The 15,080-nt window shown below is 40.8% G+C and overlaps 1 protein-coding gene across 1 annotated transcript in view; it reads left to right on the top strand.

The window, feature by feature from the left end:
* Positions 1 to 1,435: 1,435 nt before the first annotated feature.
* The window catches only part of LOC138293202 (vitellogenin-A2-like), a 60,174-nt gene continuing 46,529 nt past the window's right edge, over positions 1,436 to 15,080 (top strand). Inside the window, exons 1-9 of the mRNA XM_069232290.1 lie at positions 1,436 to 1,484; positions 1,758 to 1,778; positions 1,901 to 2,052; positions 3,550 to 3,801; positions 5,021 to 5,182; positions 5,272 to 5,420; positions 8,417 to 8,567; positions 14,026 to 14,183; positions 14,271 to 14,436. Coding sequence (XP_069088391.1) covers positions 1,445 to 1,484; positions 1,758 to 1,778; positions 1,901 to 2,052; positions 3,550 to 3,801; positions 5,021 to 5,182; positions 5,272 to 5,420; positions 8,417 to 8,567; positions 14,026 to 14,183; positions 14,271 to 14,436 — 1,251 coding nt within the window. The 5' untranslated portion in view covers positions 1,436 to 1,444. The remainder of the gene's footprint in view (positions 1,485 to 1,757; positions 1,779 to 1,900; positions 2,053 to 3,549; positions 3,802 to 5,020; positions 5,183 to 5,271; positions 5,421 to 8,416; positions 8,568 to 14,025; positions 14,184 to 14,270; positions 14,437 to 15,080) is intronic.

Genomic DNA, 15,080 nt, shown 5'->3' on the forward strand with positions numbered 1-15,080 from the left:
TGATGACAATTGCATGGGGTGTCTTTGGGACAAACTACTTCCAAAGGAACAAATTGCTAAAAGACACTAGTATTTTCATCTGCCTTCTGATATATACTGTATCAATATTACTAGGGCGTTCATGACATTGCAGAGTGTGCCATGCTTCTAAATAAGAGTGATTTATGGGAGTGATTTATATCAAGCTTTAAGCCTACTTCAAGTCACAGAGAAATTATGTGACCCTATAGAGGAATGAAGGTAACGCAAGAGTTCCACTGTAAGGTGATATGGCTTGCACAGTACTGCAAGGGAATAGTTTACCTGTCGTTATATATATCATACATGTCCATACAATCATCCTCACACCACTCTCCCAAAAATGCTTGGTAATTAACTTTTACATGGAAAAGAATTTCCTGTTGCACGTACGTAGAATAAAGTTAGAATAGGTACTTTGAAAAGATATAATAAAATGCAGCTTGCGACTTGTTAAAGACAGCTTAAAGCAACTTTGATGTGCAAAATGTGTGCCAACATGCAAACGAATTACTGCCCTCTTACATTGAATTTAAGTAGACTATTAAATACATATGCTGACATGGATATATGTCCTTATTATATGAAAACTGTGAATGCTAAGTGTTTACGTGGTTCTTGGTGATGTGCGCAGGCAGCTGCTTTTCCCACATTATAATATCAGTGATGCTATTGTCTGTAACAGTGGAATAGCAATGTTACTACTAGAGTCTAAGGCTTGTGTGCAAATACATACTGAGGTATAAGGCATTTTGTATATATCATTGTGCCTCACAGCAGTGACCTCAATGTCTGTGGTGTATTGTGTACAAAGACAGGATGAATTAAGGGCGACAGCTGCACTTATCACCGGATTCAGGAGCACGCAGCAATAATCCACACATTTATTTATTTTATATATAAACCAATAAATTTGTTAAAATACGTTACTGCAAACACAAAATAAATTAATGGAGAACGGTGTCTATTCTTGTGTCATCATGCAGTTTGCACAATCCTTTGGATTCACTATCATTTAGATAAAATCTGTCTGGACGAGTCAGAATGACCAGAACAAGGTTATCGCAACCTCTCATAGGTATACAGGACGGCCTGCCAAAATCCTCAGGTAAATCTCATCAGCATGACCAAACACGCATTTTTTGCATCATTGTGTGACAAACAATGACTTTTCATACATCTTTACAAAAGAAAATGTGCATTATTTTAGTGTATCCATTATTTTAAAAAAAATAATAGCTATGTCAGGCCTTTTTGTATGTCTATTTAAGGTTAAACATTTATTTTCACTGTGGGTGAAAACGAATGTTTGCCCTGTGATAAAAACCTGACAGATCAGCCAAAATAAGCTGGCAAGTACCCACATTCCCCTATTTTTCTACTATAAAAGCAAGAGCACAAGCGCTCACCTCTATTCACCGCCACCATGAGGGGAATCATCCTAGCCCTTCTGGTTGCTCTTGTGGGTAAGCTCGCAGTCCTGGTCTTTTCAATGGAAAGATGTGGTGATGGATATATATATATATATATATATATATATATATATATATATATATTTTTTTTTTTTTTGTATAGAATTGCTAAAGCTAAATGTGTCTTCCAGAGCTTGTGAGAAAGAGAACAGTGGGACAATGAAGAGAAGCTTCATTTATTTAATGTAGCGACCCTCAATATACAGTTAACCTATGTATTTGGTTCTGAACTGTTTCTCACCTTTCCTCTTTGGTTTCCTCCTACAGGCAGCGAGCAGTACAACTATGGTATGTATCTTTTTCTTTATGAGTGGTGTGTTTACCTGTAATTACATCAATGCATCGTATTATCTTGGGTCACTACCAGGTGAAATGTTTGTCTCAGCGCTCAGCTCTATGTTTTCTTCCAGAACCCGTCTTCAGTGAAAGTAAGACCTACGTCTTCCAGTACGAGGCCATTATCCTGAATGGGTTACCGGAAGTTGGCCTGGCCAGATCTGGAATGAAACTGAATTGCAAGGTGGAGATCAGTGGATTTGCACAGAAGGCGTATCTCCTCAAGGTAATAATGAATACAGTGTTAAGGGTGCAGTGAGGAGATGGCACGAGGTATGCAATGGGAGGCGGTTCCCCTACAATCATAGCATTTTCAATAAAAGTGAAACTAATATGGTAGACCTAGCCACCTTACAATTCAAAAATATTTTTTTTTTATTATGACTGTTGTTCCTACAGTACCTTTCATAAAGATAAAAAACCCTACTTGCTTCACAGCCAAATACAAGTATAAATATTAACTTAAAAAACATATATTGGGCACACCTGACAATGATTCCTCTTCTGGGTTGTCTAGAGCAGAGCAAACATTGATACGTGTTTATAGAGAACAAGATATTAAAAAATCAGAAACTTTGAGAAATTAATGTGTTTTTTAACGAGAAGAGATTATTTTAGATGAATGATTTTTACAGCAGGAATGTTACATTCCAGATTCTACATCCTCCAAGCCACTACTCTGATATTACATAAGTAAGTTGATTTTCCTCGGCTCCAATGTCACCAGTGATAGTTCTCATTTCCCTGATGTTCCTCAATCTCACCCAGGTCACCAGAGATCCCGTGAAATTGCAGAATGACACATGATTCTGCCTCACCAGCCTTATCCCACCTCTGTCAGGTCTCCACAAACCTGAGGGAGGTGGAGAAACTCGTACTCTGCTGCTCCACAGCCAACATCTTCGTAGTCAGTCACAGTTCTGCAGAGATCGAAGGCAGATAACTCCAGTACATGCCGATGTGGCCATGAGAGACCCACAACTGGCAGTGGGCCTACAGTAAAGCACAGCTTTAGGTGATGGTGGGGAAAGCACGGAGGGTTGCAGATCACCAGGCAGTGCATGTGTTAGATTTGGGTGGAGTTGGGAGGGGCAATGAAGAGAGGGTGATGGGGATGTATGGCAGGGCACCAGTATTTCCGAATTTTCTTTCAGTATTTGGAAGTGGAGTGTTGGTTAATGCTGAAGGTGGTGTGAGAAGTTAAGAGGATGACAGACATTTTGTTTTTCATTTGGGTTGGGGAAAGGCAGCCAGAATGAGATGGGAATAAATAGCAGGAATATACATTTTTTATGTACATAGAACAGGGGTGAGGGGGCTGACGCAGCTAAACTTGGTTAAATGCTAGGCATCACAAAACAGCTTTGCTTTTTAGATATTTACATTATAAATATGTAAATTAGGATACACTGAAGCGCATGGTTTACAAATGAGTATGATTTTAGAATCATAATCCTTAAGAATTTACGTTGGTCTAAAATAATTCTTATAAAGTTAATGATATACATATTTGTATTTAGGAATACTTTATTTATACACCGTGTGAGCAGTACTACAGACAGAAGTGTACAGTGTAACACACAGGTGCGAGCATTGTGTGTAAATCAGAAGCATCTATATTCTACAGGATGCAGACAGCACCTTACACTTTCTAATGGTACTGTCTTCAAGATACATAATAACACCTTTCAAAGATTCTAAAAATAACTATTTTATTTTCCAGATCACATCGCCTGAAATCAAAGAGTACAATGGCATCTGGCCCAAGGATCCATTCACTCGCTCCTCAAAGCTGACCCAAAGTATTGCTGCTCAGCTGGCCAGACCTGTAAAGTTTGAGTACAGCAATGGACGCGTCGGAACGATTTATGCTCCAGACAGTGTTTCTGAAACTATACTTAACATTTATAGAGGAATCGTGAACATGCTGCAGGTCACCATCAAGAAAACACAAAACGTCTACGACTTGCAAGAGGTTAGTTTCCATTATTTTGAAAAGAAGCTGTAAGCAAACATTGAGATGCATTAGTAATGTCATGTGAAAATACGTTTTTTAAATTTGTATCTAAGTGGCATGCCCAAAATTATAAACTCGCCTGTAAAATATGATAAAGGCAACTTAAAGTTTCACGTATGCTGCCTCATGGATATAAAAACGCTGTCAGTTGAGTAAAGTGGGGTCTGAAAGTTGGGCCCAGTTTGAGCTGCAATGGGACATGTAAGAATGGTTAGTTTCAGTAATTCGTATTTCTTTCCAGAACTACACATAGTAGATTGGTAAATGTACACCTTCACCCATAATGTCCAGGATGTACACCTCCCATTGTTTCCATGACGCAATTTGAAGTGTGATGGGAACCTAGTCAACAACACGCTGGATGTCTTTCTCATTGTTTCCAACTAGGTTCATACATGATGTGATGATGTCAATCAACAGTCTAGAAAATATTTTTTTAGTGTAGAGAATGAACCCTCACAATATATCTCCAGAGTGATAAGGGCGCATCTTCTAAGACTGTCTTAATGTATAATTTCCATCTTGTATCACAGTGGCAGAGCATGCTCTAACCTAGTGTGTTCCAGGAGATTGCTTTCTTGGAGCCAATTGGACTAATGCACTCAACTAAAATTATTTACAGAACAAAAATGTCCAGGCAACTGGTTTCCTGCTGGCACACAGAGAGACAGCAAGGTACTCTTTGAGTTTTGTGCTTTTTAATACAGAAATGAGTTTTTAACTTCCAAAGGTGGACCTGAAAATACTGAGACTCCGAAATTTAAGCAACAGTCATGATGGAGTTGTTAACCCTATTTTACTAGAAACAAGACAGTTCATTTTCTCAATAGAACCTTACATCCAAAGGTAACCGATGCAGACTCGATACAATTGATGTGAAGTAATGAAACTTGTTTGCATCACTCACACATCTGAAAGTGGCATGGTGTTCGCCCTTAAGGATCAGTAAAATGACTTATAGGGATGTTTCATAGAACATCCCACTTGCAGAAAATCAGGTGACCACCGATTGCTAGCTCATGGCCTGTAGATCAGTTGGTTACATTAGGTGATGGGCTATGTACAGCAGAAACTTTTGATTACTGCCAAATTAACCATTTCTTTATATGTTCCTATAAAGAAACCAATATCCAGAATTCAGCCCAGCAGTTTTAATTGTCTCTGCTAACTTTTACAGTCTGGTGTCACCGGTGTGTGCCACACAAGGTATGTGATCCAAGAAGACAAGAGAACAGATAGAATACTTGTTGTGAAATCCAGAGACTTGAACAACTGCCAGGATAAAGTGGAGAAGAACATTGGCATGGCTTACGTGGACAAAAGCAATTCTTGGCAGAAGGTACATCCATGTCACATTTGTTGCCTCAAACTTGCCTTTTAACATCGTCGCTCTCTGTGATAATTTTATGTGCTTCTATACTTATGTAGATGGTAAAGAATCTAAGAAGGGCAGCAACATTTACTTACAAGATGAAGCCCAGAGATGGTGGTGCTCTAATCACTGAAGTGACTGCACGACAGGTGTATCAGTTCTCCCCATTCTACGAACTCTATGGTGCAGCTGTAATGGAAGCCAGGTGTGTGTTTTTCATATATTCCCTAGTCTCTGTGTGTGCTGTCTTGTGTAGGATCATCATGAAATTAGATATCCTGTCCTGACCTAAATTAAAGAGATTATTTTTCAGTGAAGCAGCTATTCAACATGCTTGAAATAGCCTCCATATTAAGGTGATTCAGAGATAGACCAGCAAGGTCATTTACCTATGCACATAAAGGTTTAAATGCTTTCATAATAAACGCATAATATTCAATTCATCATTGATAGTTTAGATCCTTCCTTTTGAGAGTCAGCTACCCTCAATGTGCATCTCATTGCACCGGTTTTGTCACCACAAAAACAAAAATATATCTACCTGCCAATGAAAGCACAACTGACACCTCCGTCTTCATTGCCTTCTCAATTGGAACTGTTTTGTGTTTACAAATGCTTTCATATCTCATGTACTGCTAAGACATATCCATAATGTTGAGATAGCTTTTAGGATGACAAGGAGTATTTCATTTCAACTTTGTTTGCTGCTTGCCAAAGGTCGTACCAGATCAATGAATAGGCTTGGTTCTTAAATGCTACCACTTAGTTAGGCTTGTTATATCATAGTTTATCATCCAGATCATCACTGCTAAAACATTTTATGTGTTCTAATGTAAAATAAGGTAATAACGGGGTTTGGCTATCTTACTTTCAGCAGTCAAGCGATGGAATACTGTGCCACTTTCAACCTGAGCTCATAAAAACCTGGTGGCCTTTAGAAACAGCTAAACATATCTGTTCACTCAATAACCATCCTGTACATCATAAGCACATAACACCCACCCTTACAACTTCATGAAGCCACACATATGTTGGCAAACAGCAGTGAGCAAAGGATAACCTTGAGATTATTTTTATAGTTATGGTCCAAAGTAACCTAGTGAACCACCCAAAGTATTTTTAAATTATAGCTCTCCTACACAAATATATGAATCTAAAAGTTCACTGACATGAAATAATCATGATTAATATTTGTGCAATAAAAAAATGCAATTATAAAAAATACATCTATCATTTTGGGTGTTTCGTAATTGGAAAATGAAATCTATGAGTCTTGAGGGAATATTAAACTGGCTTAAAATACAATCATGTTTTCAACAGTTTTACTTTTCCACATTTGCCAAAAGTGCATGACATCTCTTAATGGGGTATTGAGTCCAGTTGCCACTTGTCACCCAGTTATTGCTAAGGGAAAGGCAGAGACTTCCCTGCATTGCATGGTTCTTTGTGCTATTGGAGGTGGAGCCTTGAAAGACAACGGGTGCATTGTCTGAGTCGTGTTAGAATATGTCTGAGATCTAAATGTATTGTTCGATTAAGACAATTCTTTCTAGAGGTAAGCTGTAAAATTACACAACGTTTCCAGAATACAGAAGAGGTTGAAAAAGCATTTGGCAACATTTGCCTCAGAGGTTTGAGTGCCAAAAGGAAAGGTTTTTGATTTATAGAATTAATAATCACTTTGGTGTCGGATAATTTCAGAGAGTCAACATTTCAAATGCAATTAAAAGTAAATGTTTAGAGGAGAACCCTTTGTTTTACTTATGTGAGATGACTTTACTCTAAGACATTCAAAAGCTTGCCCCTTAGAAGATAACTTTGGAGTGTATGTCAAGATTCCCACACAAATTTGAATTTGAATACAGTTGTGCACAAAAAGGTACTGTGTCCCTATAAATTAGACGTTGTATCCATAGCTCCTTAAAGCCGACACATTGAAAGTCCTACCAGGGGAGAGGTGGGGAACTTATAGATGCTACACACTTTAGACAGTTAGAAAAGCTTTGTTCACCAGGGTCCGACTAAGAATTGGTTGGTGATGTAATTCCTCAAATTTAAAGACGATTTTCTAAAGCTTGAGGCTATTACCCCAAGGAAGTTCACCCACCATGGTAATATTGTTTCTTTATTGTGCTATTTTCCATAAACATGAGTTTGAAGTAGCCAAGGCTAGCAGTTTGTACCTCTTGCTTGTCTTTTGGTACCCCTGGCACTCTCTTTGCTCTCCGGGCCTCTGGGATTATGTAGGGATTATCAGCAACAGAAAGAAAAATAAGGATCTGCAAACCCTATTTACCTTTGGGAGTTTCCACTATCTGACTTACCTTTAGGCACTTGGCCGCAAACATGAGTCTGCTGAGGGGCTAGCTTGAGAAACATTCAGGGCTTGTGATGACAGTGGTGGTCAAGGGAATGCGGAATGTCCCTTCCATTACCCTGATGAATCGGTGTCCATGGTAGCATCTACAAAAAGGGATTGGCAGATTGATAAACATGCTGTAGCAGAATACTGACTAGATTTTTGCTTGTAAACTGTTGTCTTTCAACTTTCTGCTGGGGAGTGTCTCTACATATCATTGACATAGTTGTGTTGGTATACAACCATAACAGGTTAGTGTGGTGTGGTCTCTAAATTGATTTTCAGCACCTCTCTATGTTGCAGTATCTTCTGCAACATAGAGAGAAGACTGAGAGGGTCCCTGCCTAAGACATCTTTCACAACCTGGAGCTGTACATTGAAATTGAAAGGTGGCGAGGAATAGGGATTCCATATCCCCAGCTCACCAAACCATTGTAATGAGATGAAGTTAAACACAACCAAGTTTGAGTCTTATGCTACAGCTCTGGCATTTAATCTGTATTTGCTTATTTTGAGAACTGTGAGGGGATCTGGGCTGAAGCAACGTTTAAGAAGGGTCAGAGGAAATTAAGCTTCTTAGTGAGGAAGACAATGGGCATCTGCTATTCTAAAAAGCTCAGTTAGGAAGCAGGAGGAACTGAACATCTGCCCTCATCCCACAGTCAAAAACCCATTATTTTTAGTCTATATGCAGATAACCACACACGTACAAAGACAAAGTCAGGATTGGCACACTCCAGGCAGATGGCACTTTAGGACCACTGCTTACATGTCCTTATGCAAGCTATGGTATTTGACAAGACAACTGGAGAGCTAACATGTTCTGTTCACCTTTCTTTCAGGCAAGTGCTCACTTTTGTGGAAACTAAAAGCAATCGAGTGAATGCTCCTCAGACTGAGCTACAGAACCGCGGTGGTCTTCAGTACCAGTTTGCTTCTGAAATTTTCCAGATGCCTATTCAGTTAGTAAAGACGAGAAGTCCTGAAACACAAGTATGTAAATCTCAACATATTGTGCATGTGAAATTCAGATTGTCACACATACACTAACTTTGCATTTCAACAAAGGACTGTAGATTGTACTGAACAACATAACTAAAGGACACATTCAATATTTACAACAATCAGTTTTTTATTTCACAGTTCTGTAAATAATTGTCAATGGCACTCACTTCCTCAGCTTTGCAAGGATGAAGGGCAGTGTCAGACACTCCAGAACTGAAACCTTTCACACACTGATCACAAGATATGTTCAGCAGTGAGATCTTATTTCAATGAGCTGTCTTCCTGACACTTTCAGTCCATCTTCCTACACATGTGCAGTGGAACTTACTGCATGGTGTGATATCCCCGATATGTGCCTATTTACCAAACAGATTAGGTTTCATCACATTTGATACTAACCTTTTACAGGGCCATCTAGTGACTATATATAGAATTATATTTTGGTGACATGGAATAACTGGCATGTTTCTCACTGAGGGGTTCTGAGTTCATTAAGCAAACAACTAAAGCAAAGGCCAAGTTGTGATGATGTCACTCAGAACCCAGAGGTGAAAAATATTGCTGTTGTTCGCTTTATACCCATTTATACGTTTATGTTCTGTATGCATGGTATGTTATCTGTGGCCTCGAAAATTTTGTACCCCTGCTTTCAGCTACTACGTAGAGGAAGAGGAGTAATTGAGGAGTTGCACGTAACATCACTACTGCTCACTGTTCCAAATCTCCATATGTGAAAGAGGAATACCTGGCCACCAAAGTCCAACACGCTCTATCTCCTTGCACTCCCTACCCTTCCAAAGCTGCGCTAGAACCAGTGCTGCGGTAACAGGCTCAGAGAGAACCCTGTTAGAAGAGTCTGGAATTCTTTTATGATGTACCAACTGAAAGCAGCAACCTTTTTTTCGCAATGTTGCTCCTTCATACATGTGGACAACCATATTTAGAATCTGATATTCATTCCAATGGAAGCTCTACACAGCACATAGAATTATAGATGAGTAAGTGTGAGTTACAGGGATGTTTCTCACTGAGAGATTCTGTGAAAAACAACCCTGTGACTCACATTTACCCATCTATAATGTAATGAATGGTCCCCAAAAGCATCTGCCTCTGCTTATCACTGCTACCCAAGGGGCAGAGGATTAATAGGGGGCATAACCTCTTCTTCATGATACAAATGTGAAAAAAATACTTTACCTGCCATCCTTAACTACACCCCACCCATTTCCCTGCCTTCCTTTTCAATCCTGTAGTTGTTCTTTCTGCTTAAAGTCTAAACAGACATGCAGCGATGTGCTGGCAGGTTTTCAGAGAGCTCTGTCAGCCTGACCTGAAAATCCTTCAGAATGTGGCAACAGTGGTGATGGAAATGACTTCTCTGCAGGGTCACCCCCAAACTTTTTGCCTTCCTTCTTCTCTTTTTCTGACCTCATTTTTGCTGGCTTTAGGACTCAGCGGACTTTACCACTGCTAATCAGTGCTGAAGTGCATATGCTCTCTCCCTTAAACATGGTAAAATTGGCTCATACCCAATTGGCATATTTAATTTACTTGTAAGTCCCTAATAAAGTGCATTACATGTGCCCAGGGTCTGTAAATTAAATGCTATTAGTGGGCCTGCAGCACTGATTGTGCAACCCACATAAGTATCCACTTAACCAGGTCTCAGGTCTGCCATTGCACGGCCTGTGTGTGCAGTTACACTGCCACTATGACTTGTCATTTAACAATACTTGCCAAGCCTTAAACTCACCCTTTTTCTACATATAAGTAACACCCTAAGGTAGGCCCTAGGTAACCCATAGGGCAGGGTGCTGTGTAGGTAAAAGGCAGGACATATACCTGTGTGGTTTATATGTCCTGATAGGGGAAAACTCCTAACTTCATTTTCCAGTGCTGGGAGGCCTGCTTCTTTCCTAGGCTAGCATTAGGGCTACCCTCATATACTGTTTGAGTGGTAGATTCTGATAGGAAAGGAGTAAACAGGTTGTGTTTAGTATGACCAGAATGGTATTGGAAATGCATGATGATTGGTGAGGTTGGATTTTATATTACTATTTTAGAAATGGCACTTTTAGAAAGTGGACATTTCTCTGCACTTAAAATCCATCTGTGCCTTACAGACTGTCTCCAATCCACGTCTGGGTTGGGCTGGTTGACAGCTCCCTTGTGCGTTTCACCCATAGAACCACAAACACAGGATACTCAGTCAAACTTGCACTCATCTGCATACTGAATGGGTCTTCCTGGGCTAAAAGGGTTGAGGGGCTTGACACTTACATTTCAAAGGCTAGTGACCTGCCCTCACACAATGGACTGCCAAACTACCTACTGGGACCCTGACAGACAGACCTGTACTGAAAGGTGGCCTTGTGCCCTTTAAAACCACTCTTTGTATTCTCCCCCACTTCAAAGCTATTTTTGGGTATATAATCTGGGTCCCTGACCCCGCCAACTCAGACACATCCTGAGACAGACACTCTGAACGGGATCCTGCAACCTGTCAAGGGGAGCTGCCTGGCTGCCCAAAGGACTCACTGGACTGCTTTAATGTGAAGGAATGCTACCTTGCTGTTACCTTGCTGGCCTCTGACTCTGCTGGGAAGTGCTCTCCAAGGGCTTGGATTAAGCTTGCCTCCTGTTCCTGAAGTCCCAGGGCCAAAAATACTTCTCCTCTTCAAGGAAACTCCTTATACTGTGAAAATCGACACACAGCTTGCTGTGAATCGACCCTCAGCCTGCCCTGCGGTGAGAAAATTGCTGCATCGCCGAACCAGAAAGACTCAGCCCGGCTCCCCAAGTGGAGATTGATGCAGCGCCTGCGTTGTGATAGGAATTTTGATGCACAGCCATACCAGATCAACGCATCGCTGAGCCAGAGCAACGCAGGCCAACTTCCTGCATGAGGAGTCGACACAGCACCTGCATGCAACAGAAACTCTGACGCATTGCCACATTGGATCAACGCAGCACCTGTGACTTCACTCAGCACGCCCAGGATTTCGAGGCATTGTCTCTGGGTGTCAAAAGACCCCGCATTGCAGTGAGGATCCAAGACTGTACACCGGAAATCAACACAAAGCCGTTGCAGTGTGGGAGTAATCAACGCATCATCTGTGCTGCGTCAGGAAATCTGATGCACACCTTCTTTTTTCCATGCATCTCCTCCTCTGCGGTCTTTGTGTGTGTAATTTTGATGCAAATAGGTACTTTGTGCATACAAGAGACAATTGCTGATTTTTAAGAACTTAAGACCCTTCTTATCATTGCAAAAGTGATATTTCAACTTTTGCTAATCAAATGTTGATTGTTTTAACCTTAATTTACTTAGATAACATGTGTATAGTATCGTTGTGGTGTCTTCACTGTGTTATTGCATGATTTATTGCACTAAATACTTTAATCATTGCCTTCTAAGTTAAGTGCCAAACTACCAGAGGGTAGGCACAGGATAATTTGAATTGTGTGTGACTTACCCTGGCTAGGATTGTGGTCCCTACTTGGACAAGAATATATACCTCTGCCAACTAGAAACCCCATTTCTAACAAGCGGATTATGGGCTTTGTTATCAACTTTTGCTACATCAAAGCAATAAGTTATCAGATTTAGAATCTGGTATAAACGACAGAGGCTTCCCATGGAAGCCATGCCTGACAAAAGAACATTTCTTTTTACCCAGATACACATCATTATCAATTATCAACAATAAGTATTCTAGAATGTTCTTCGTTTGATGATGTCTGCTTGGGCTTTAAAATATATTGAGGCATTATTCGCCAGATGGTCCTTTAGAATGCTTAGAAGGTCTCTAATAAAACATACAAGTATGTAGTCCCTTTTAGCACTTAAAAAATCACATCAAACCATACAACCAGGTCTCAACACCTTCTAGGACCTATAGGCCTTGTACAGGGCTTACCTACAATGCCTTTACCAATTATCGAATCCAGAGGTGGCAGTTTGTATTCATGAACATGGCTTCTGCTCCTGTACAGGTAGAGGTCAAGCCACAATGGTTTAAGACCTTTAACAAATGCTTGGACGAGGAGAAAATTTGGATGACACCAGACTGACTCAATTGAGATACATCATGGCGATAGGCACTATCAGTGCCAGGGAATCGCTTCCCTGGCACTGATACGGGTCTCCTCCACCCCTACCCCCTCTCCAGAGTCCTCCACCACCCTCTCTTTCCCACTCTTTCCCCCCACAAAAACACACCCAGACACGCACCCATATACACACATGCACATACGCATACCCACCACCACCCACGCATGCACACATACATACCCACACACATGCATTCACAACACACAACACTCACAATCACTAATTCATGCATGGATCCTACGTGACTCACACCCGCATACCAAAACATACACCCCCCCCACATACACACAACACCCCCCATCCCCTTTCTGGTCAGAGAACCCGACTTACCTGCTTGCAGGGGGTCCTCTGGCTGGAGACGGTCTGCGGTGCTGCTGTCAGCAGCAGGGTCCGCCAGCAAAACACAGCCAGCCGTATCAATGCTCATGATACGAACAGAGGGTGTTTTGCTAGCGCGGCGGTGCTGCTGTCAGCAGCGCTGCCTTACCGCCATCCGCCATCATGACCGTTTTCAGTGTTCAGCCTGCATTCTGGTGGAATACTGTCAGCAGTCATGATACACGTAGATGGCTGGTAGCCACGGCGGCAGTATGTTGGCAGCTGTTGCGTGTCGGTAGGCTGTCAATACCGCCAATGTTGTAATGAGGGCCTTTATCACTATAAATTCAACATTGTAATTATAGCTACTAAAAACCCACAGATTGAAATTACTACTGGGGGATAGGTGGGGAAGTTATAGAATCATTTTTTAGACAGAGAGAAAAGCTTTGTACACTGGGGTCTGATTAAGAATTGGATGGTGATGTAATTCGTCAAATTTAAAGACAAGGTTTAAAATCTCGTGCATATTCTCCCGAGGAAGTTCACACACCATGATGATATTGTGGTGAAAGAAAGTAGAACAGTTGATTCTCCTTGAAATTAATCACTTTCTTCAGAAATCAGAAGACCTTCCTGGGACAATTTCAAAAGAACCTAAAGATAATTCAGTTATGGTGCTGAAGATTTTCCATCTTCTGTTCTTGTCTCTGTGTTTTATATGACAAATGTTGTTTGTCCTTCTGATGCATGCTGCACATCTAGTGCATCCATCTCTAGAAAATTCTAGAAAAACAGAAATTATCCTGCAACTAATAAAACAGGCACCTATGGCCTTACAGAGGAAGTTTGAGAGCAGAGGCAGAAAAACCTGCCTTTAGCAATTTCATATCTTCCAATTTGTGATTCCACTCCTTTCCTCTTGCGTTTTCAAATATATGTCACAGTATGTTTCATGATCCTTTCTATGAGCTTTTTGGAAATAAATTCCATCTATTTCCCTTTTGGGCACAGGTTGCAGAAACGCTACAGCATTTAGTGCAGAATAACCAACAACAGGTACATGCCGATGCTCCTGCCAAATTCCTACAGCTCGCCCAGATTCTTCGTGCGGCAAACTATGAAAATATTCAGGCCATATGGAAGCAGTTTGCAGACAGACCTCAGTACAGGTGATGTGTTGTCATGATCTCACACCTATGGCTTGTAACACTGGAAATTTGTCTCTGTAACTCCTGGGGTTTCTATGTTACCTGCAGGCGCTGGTTGCTGAATGCCATCCCAGCAGTGGGAACCATTGATGCACTGAAGGTTATCAAGCAGAAGATCCACAACCAGGAGCTGAACCCTTGGGAGGCAGCACAGACTGTTACTCTGGCTGTCCAGTTTGCAAAAGCAGATCACCAGACCTTACAAGTGGTTCAAGTAAGTCTATTCAAATATTTCCATTCTATTCCTTCATGTTCGTCAGCATATTTTTTTAACAATCATGAGTGGAGGACAATGTTATATGTCTTAGAATGCATGATAAAAAATCACCCAAATGTCCCCACTTAAAAACTCCCCCAGCTGGGGCCAGTGTCAGCCATTATTCCATATTTGCAATAGCGTCAAATGGGTGTTACAGAAACGGCATTGTGATCAATACATTATCTTGGATCTCATCTACAGCAAAACAACAGGAACAATTGTCAGGACGCGTAATTCCCTAGGGGCACTCGACCACAGTTAATTTTAAAGTCAGGTCTTGAGTCACCAATAGCTAAATATATATTTTCCATTGCAAGGATAATTTAGATCCCACTTACACATCCATCTCTGGTTCATACCACTTCTATTCCCAACTGGACTGCTTAGGCTTTTATTATCCGTGAAGAGACCCGGACACATTTGTTTTCCTGATCGAGTTAAGATTTGCAGATTGGTACAGAAGATTCCAGCAGTATAAACTGTGGTGTCATTGATTGTACAGTGTTAAAATATAATTTAATTGTGTTATTCCATCATCCCAGATTAGGATACACTATTTTAGTGTCCAATTTGCAAAAATAAAAAAACACCAAGTTGAT

This window comes from Pleurodeles waltl, chromosome 4_2 (genome assembly GCF_031143425.1).
Source record: "Pleurodeles waltl isolate 20211129_DDA chromosome 4_2, aPleWal1.hap1.20221129, whole genome shotgun sequence".
NCBI classification, from domain to species: domain Eukaryota; kingdom Metazoa; phylum Chordata; class Amphibia; order Caudata; family Salamandridae; genus Pleurodeles; species Pleurodeles waltl.